This window comes from Bos indicus x Bos taurus, chromosome X (genome assembly GCF_003369695.1).
Source record: "Bos indicus x Bos taurus breed Angus x Brahman F1 hybrid chromosome X, Bos_hybrid_MaternalHap_v2.0, whole genome shotgun sequence".
NCBI lineage: Eukaryota > Metazoa > Chordata > Mammalia > Artiodactyla > Bovidae > Bos > Bos indicus x Bos taurus.
Genome location: NC_040105.1, coordinates 55,104,156 through 55,111,156, shown reverse-complemented (window position 1 = coordinate 55,111,156; position 7,001 = coordinate 55,104,156). Strand labels below are relative to the sequence as shown.

Below are 7,001 nucleotides of genomic sequence, written 5' to 3'. Positions count from 1 at the left end.
ACAAGTATACTCTGAAGAATTTTTTTCAATTTTTATTATGAAAAATCTCAAACATATTCAAAAGTATAGAGAATAGTATAACGAACTCCCAAATATCCATCACCCAACTTTAATAATTTTCAATTTATTGCCAATTTCGTCTATATGCTCACTCACCCCATCTAAGCAAATATCAGTAGCATATTTTTTCATCTGTTAAATTTACAGTATATTTCCCTAAAAGATAAGGATTTAAAAAACATAACCACAGTACTATATCATACCTAAAAAAATCCAATACACCAGGGAAATGTGTCTTTATTTCAAATTCTATAAAAATTGGGGAAATAATCATTACATTTCACTGGTACCATGTGGAAGGGTGTAACACTCAAATGGAGTCCAAGCTTTTTTTCGATTTTACTGCTTTACAATGCAAAAGAAAGAAAACTACCTTATTAAGGCCACTCTAGGGCCTCTGTAGGGAGATGAGGAAGAGTGCTGACATCACAAACCCCATGGCAGAACTCCATAAAATTTCCTCTAAACATCTCTGTCATTGTCTTAAAGTTGCTCTCTTGGAGGTAGCTGACCCAAGTCATCTCTAAATCTTTTAATTTTCAGCACCCTCCTAGAAGTGTCCCCCCTTGACTTTTCCAGGTGACAACAATGTAGCTCTCTTTCAATCCTCTGCATTCTCACATACAGAATCCAGGTGGGATGAGGATCTAGCTGAGTGTATTGGAAAAGGGGATGAAAACTATGGCCAACTGAATCAGTGAGAGGTAATAAAGAAACCTAGGCAAACTAAGTGGCATGATTAACTTTGGAAACTGCCTGTAGCAGTTTTTTTTGCCTCTGACATCAAATAATACAGTATACTGAATCTGTAAAATTAGAAAAGCAATCTTTTCTTCAAAGAAATGTTAAGATTACATGAAAGAAGTGGTTAGAGCACTGCAAAAACATTAACTTTTTTATTTGTATATTGTAAAACTTTTATTAAAAGCACATCATCTTATTATGTTCATTGTATTTATTTTTATAATTAGTTTTACAGCAAGTGGTATTCTTGAATAAAATTTTAAGCAAATTAACAACAGTACAAAAACACTGAAGTTGTTACACAAAGGACTGATTCTATAAAATTTTGCCCTACGTGATGTAAAAACCGTGCTATCCACTGCATGGTATGACATAGCAATAGGAGTAGTAATTGTTGTCCTTGAATATCCTACAACTGCCTTGAAAAGTTTCCAAAATGTCTTATTCAGAAAAGCCACACACATGGTGCCTGGAGAGCATATAGCACCAGATTGGAAGGGGAATGTTTTGCCATTATAATTATATGTAGTGATTATAAAATATTAATTGAATCAAAGAACCTTCAGTGATGTCAACCATATTTCAAGTAGTGTCTCAGGGGCAGAATATGCAAAGAATAAGGAGATGTGGTTCTTGCTTTCAAGGATATCATAGTCTAATAAAGAAGGCAGACATATCAAAAAAAAGCACAACAAAAGGCTACAGGTGCTGAATAAGAGTCTGTTCATGTACAACAGTAAAATCACCAGGGCAAGAGAAGTCAGCAAAATAGACAGGGAAGGCATGTCTCAAGATGCAGGAAGAAAACCAGATGAGCTGTCTCCTTGGAAGCATGGAAGTGCTCACCTATACTTGACAATTCCATTTATTAATGGTTCACATCATTGATTCTTTCAAACAATCCTGGACATCTTTGCTGTTCATCTGGAGAAACAAACCAACATAAAATTAGAAGGCTTATATTAATTTAACAATTCTTCCAATTGATAAACTTACAAAGCCTTTATTATCTGCATCATTCACTTCACATTTGGAAAGCCTTCCCAGAATTATGTAATGCAGCTGCAATGTGAGTCTGGATAAGCAGCTGAGGAAGTTATAAGTCAATATATGTTACAAAACAAAAAAATCTGGAAAGAAGTGATACCAGAAGTTTTGCAAAAGGGGGAGTGGTCATCTAAGACATAAAAAAAAAAAAAACACATAAATTTCATGTTCTGGACTCTAGGCTTATGGGAATTATTGGTTCCTAGCCAGTGGCCACACAACCATGCAAATAGGTAAGTACAATAAATTGTAAAAACCATGACACACACAGGAGAGGGTATCTTGACCCAGGTGGTCAGGAAAGGCTTCTCATAGGAAAAGTTTATGAAGTAACCATTTTTATTATCTTCAATTTTATATTAAAAACCCTGAGCATCAAATAACTTGGCTGAAGTTACAGAATTAGCAAAAAGAAGCAGTTGAAAACTGCTCATAAAAATATCCAGTTTTACTTCAGTTACCATAGTGACCTTTCCGATTCTCATAATGCTATTTGCCCATAAAATATTTAATATCTGTTAAATATAGTATAACAGTTTATCAGAAGACAACTACCAGGAAAACACTGGTGAAACCCTGGTAGTGCCTGGTGGATTCCCTATATGGGACACCTGGAAGTAAAAGATTTGTCCCCCAAATATATTTGTGTGTGTACATATTCAGACACAATTTATTTAAAATTTTTTATACATTATAGACACAGCACCAATTATTTTCAGTGTTTCTATGTATTTATAATTAATCTCTAATGCTGCCTCTCTATAAATTAAAAGAATAAAATATTTGAGCAGCTGAAAATATATGCTGGTTATAAAACATGCAGAAGAAAATTTGATTCATTGCTGCAAACCTCAATTATCTATGGAGAGTACTCTTTTTCCCTTTTTACCAAGGGGAAGGCTGAAAAACCAAACAAACAACATATAAGTGACTTTAACACTCTTAGAAGGAAAAAAAAATCAACTGTACATCAATCTTTGGAGCGCTGAGGCGGTAGAAATTTTTTACATGATCTCTGCTCATCTGTTTAGCTTGAAAGGCTTGGTCTTAAAGAGAAAAAGAGAAGTCTCCTTGGAGCTTTAAACTATTTCGACTAGGCTAAGTTCCAGAGAATATTTCACAAAAGCTACTTAAATGAACCTAACAGTCAATCCTAAAATATAGCATGACATATTCTAAATGTTTCTGGCAAAAGCAAACAAACCCACAATGTATTTATATGCTAAATTCTTAACAAAGGGTTAATATGAATACTGTATATTTTTGCCTTTGTCAGACACTTAATTTAAGAACCAAGTAAGATGATGCATTATTACCTCTAAGAATAACAAGTTAAGGCTCCAAAGTATTTGTGACAGCATTTCAGATGGAAGGGGTTTTTATCTGCAAAAATATCTGTAAAATAAGAACCCAGTATATCTGCTGTGTTAATGTTAAGGTAGAATTTAAGAACCCTCTTGAATAACTAGGTTATTGGGGGAAAATATCTTTGGGGCTATTTGAGATTATATGAATAGTAAAGGTCAAGTTGTTTGGAATTAAACATATGTGCTCAAATATATATTTGATATAGATCACTTTTGCAGAGGAAAATTGAAAAATACACAATAATTAATCAAATGAAATAATTCAGATAATAAACTGTCACTTGTTTTTAAAACTCATTCATTTTTTAGTTTACTTCAATGGCATTAGTACAGAAAATGTTTTGTGAACTGAAACTTGCACTTTATCTGTACTTGAAAGTGTAATAAGATTTGTTTTCAAAATAGTAGTACCAAATTTCTTTAGAAAGTGAAACAGAACCCACTTTTTAGAAGCAATCATATAAGCATGTTACTAATTTATAGAATTAAAATGCAACCAAATAGAGAAAAATATTTGAGTATTTTGAGGAACAAAACACATATAGCACATAAGGGAGCAGCACAAAAGAGTATATGTTCTAAAATTCAATATAAAGTTTAAAAGTAGAACTACTCTATGGTCTTAAAAGATAGAAGGGCAGAGTACTGATTAGGAAGAGGAATGCAATGGACTTTTGAGTTACAGGTAATGTTATTAATAATTTCTGGATCTGAACTCTAGTTACATGTATTGCTCACTATGTACAGATTCATTAAGCTGTAAAGATTTGTCAACTGTTCTGCATGTATGTTGCACAACAGTAAAATATGAATTAATTTAACAAAGGATAACTTCCATTAAATCTTTAGCAGTAATTGTGTTTTAAAACAGGCTACTTTCAGGACTAACAAAATGTTTGAAATAACTATTACTTTCTATCTTATTATTTACTAGAAGGATGTTTTAAAAATGCTTAAGTATTATGTATAGAATAACTTTTTCAACCTGAAGCCCAATTTAGAAAGTAGATTTTCCATCTACCTAACTGCCGACATGGCTAGAGGAATAAAGGTAGTTCCAGAAGACAGACCTATACATTTTAGATAGGATCCCTAAACAAGTCCTGAAGCAAATGTAAGTAAGAGCTTTTACTTAGACACCCAAAAAAGATTGTCATGTGACACAAAACCTAATCCAAAATCTTCACAAGAGATTGTTCAGACATCTTAACAGTTTGAGAAGTCAGTAGTAGCTGAGTAGCTAAGAAAGCTAACTCCCTCAATTGGGATGAAATTACCATATAATATTCCAGTTCTTTGACTACTGATACTCAGACAAGTTTAACTTGACTATCACAAATTCAAATACGCAAACTTTCTTTCAAAGAATAGTTTATACTGAGAACCATAGTTGTTCTAGGGCACTGAGAAAAGAGCAATGGAAGTTGGAAGTTGAGCATGCTAAATCACACTTGGAATACAGTTTTCATAATATGTACATTATCAGGACAGTACATAACAACCTTCTCGAGAGAGTGTTTACTCTATAAAATGGTATTTTGCTAAGCTACATTTGGGCTAAAAAGGTAATGGTTATTTCAAGTAAGAAGTAAAAAAATATCAGTTATGAAAATATTCTGAAACTCGAATTAACAACATATGAATAAAGCAATTTCTGAAAAGGGCAAATTAGATCACATATCTGAACATGCAATTATTGCTCAGTGCAGAAAGAGCAAATGGTGTAAAATTTCTTAAATACTTTTTTGAAATTCAAAACTGGACCGTCAAACCAATTCCCATCACAGAAGGGCTTGCTGACAGGACTAAAGCTGTGAATGAGAAAACAACTTAAAAAAAATTAATGAAAATGCCACACAACCAAGGTGATCAGATTTTAAAGGCCCTCAATACAATACAAACCACAAGACTGGTACCAAAAGTACACATGCACACAAGCGCGTGCATGCACATACACACACATCCCAAACTCTGGGTGACCAGTTAAGGCAACTTAAAAAACCCATGTGGCTTTGGCTTTCTGAAATGTTATCAAGTGTTACCAAGAAGCGATTCTGAAAGCATCTGAAAAACGTGCAAAGTGCCTGAAAACAGTGCCTGGCAACTGAGACAGTTTGCAAGCGTGATTCAGAGGTCTGCCAAGGAAACAAAAGAAGCCTCCCTCCTCCCGGTGAGACCGCACACGGCAAGAGAGGTGCTCCAGGCACTACTTATTGTCAGGTAGGCGGAAAGCAGAAGTTTGTGCACGAGCGGTACATACTAGGGATCGCCCTCCGGCGGGGACGGGGCCACGGAGTTTCCATTGGTTGGGGAACCGCCCAGCTTTAGTTTTTGCAGATATTCGGCATGCACGGGCTTGTGGCACTGGAGAACCTTGATCGCATCTTCGACTTTGAACCACTCTCGCTTCCTCCCAATGCTAACCGAATCTTCCCAATCCTCCAGAATCTCAGTGACAGTCAGTACATACACGTACGTTCTGTGCTTGCGATCTTGGTTCTGCTCGAAAATGCCCAGGAGCCGGCCTAACTTCCCCTTGACTCCCGCTTCTTCAAACACCTCGCGGACGGCCGCACCGCCCGGCTCCTCCTCGGGCTCCATGCCCCCGCCCGGCACGATCCAGCGGTCCGGGTACCGACTGCTACTCACTAACAGCACCTCGTCCTCGCGCTCGCTCCGGAAGCACAGGCACGCCGCCCGCTTCTTGAACCCCTCCGGGTCGTAGGTCCGCGTCTGGTTCGGCTTGCACTTCATCTTCGAGGCCGTCCGCCGCCGCTCAGGTCCCCGCCGCAGCCGGGTCGAGGGACTCCAAGGTGCTGGGGAGAGAAAGAGCCGCGAGGAGGGGCAGAGAGTGAGAGAGAGAGGGGCCTCAGCTCAGGAGCCCCAGGAGCTCAGGGAAGATAAGGCGGGGGCGGGGACGGGGGCGGGGGCGCGCGAGGTACGTCAGTCGGTCCGTCCCCCGCGCGGCCGGGGGTCCCGAGCACAGACGCCAGAGTGGAGGAGGCGCCGCCTCCGCCCCCGTCCCCGCCTCCGCCCCGAGCCCGCCACTCTGCGAAGAGCCCACTCGCGTCTCCGGTGCGCGTCTCCGTCCGTCCCTCCTTCCCTCCTCAGCCGCCCGGACCAAGGCAGAGCGAGGTGATGCGCATTCGCGCGCGCGTCCGCGTCCCCAGGCACGTGCGCGTTCCCGTCGGAGGGCGGGGGTCTCGCGGCTCCCGCAGCGCCAGGCGCCTCTGGCGCACAGCGCAGGCGCCTGGCACTTCTCCGACTGGGAGTCTCCGTCCCCCAGGGTGAAATGCACCGCATTGTGACTTGGGCCAGCTTGTTTCCACGTGTGCCTTTGACCCACACGTGGCTGTGGCGCGGCCAGACCTCTTCAACCTCTCCATCAGGTCTCAGAAAACACACGCGCAATCGTTTTACACACAGGACCACAAGACGGATGGTCAAGTGCATAAGGTTGTAGTCATCTCCCACAATGAAGAGTACCGGCTTACTTATAGGAAGGCCTCGGTTTTGTCAAGATGATCCTAGGTATTGGGCGAAAGAGTACCGAATCATTGCTGAGTCATTTCGTGCAGTTTTGTTTTTTCAACAGGTTCTTCACTTGGCCAGGCATCTTGGCACAGTCCATGACTGAACAGCTTTCTTGAACCTACCCCTGTTGACATCTTACCTAACCTCTGGTCCCTGGTTTCCTCATCAGTAAACTCCTCACCTACTTGGTTCAGACCTTTGCACTTTAGGTCATATTCACCCAACAGCTGGAGAGCCACCCAAAGCAGT

The 7,001-nt window shown here is 40.0% G+C and overlaps 1 protein-coding gene across 2 annotated transcripts; it reads right to left on the bottom strand.

The window, feature by feature from the left end:
• Nucleotides 1-272: 272 nt before the first annotated feature.
• On the bottom strand, nucleotides 273-6,160 carry NUDT11 (nudix hydrolase 11). Of its 2 annotated transcripts, XR_003509729.1 has the most exons (3): nucleotides 5,479-6,160; nucleotides 3,168-3,246; nucleotides 273-1,728 (listed from the first exon to the last, which is right to left on the bottom strand). XR_003509729.1 is itself a non-coding variant. In XM_027534538.1 (2 exons), coding segments are annotated over exons 1-2 (495 nt in total). In that variant the 5' UTR covers nucleotides 5,973-6,156; the 3' UTR covers nucleotides 273-1,727. The 2 variants fall into 2 exon arrangements, 1 of the variants encoding a protein (XP_027390339.1); XM_027534538.1 differs by lacking the exon at nucleotides 3,168-3,246 and having other exon boundaries at nucleotides 5,479-6,156.
• Nucleotides 6,161-7,001: the final 841 nt, after the last annotated feature.

Bases quoted from the DNA above. Each gene is read 5' to 3' on its own strand.
- NUDT11 (XM_027534538.1), bottom strand. From the start codon at position 5,972: ATGAAGTGCAAGCCGAACCAGACGCGGACCTACGACCCGGAGGGGTTC.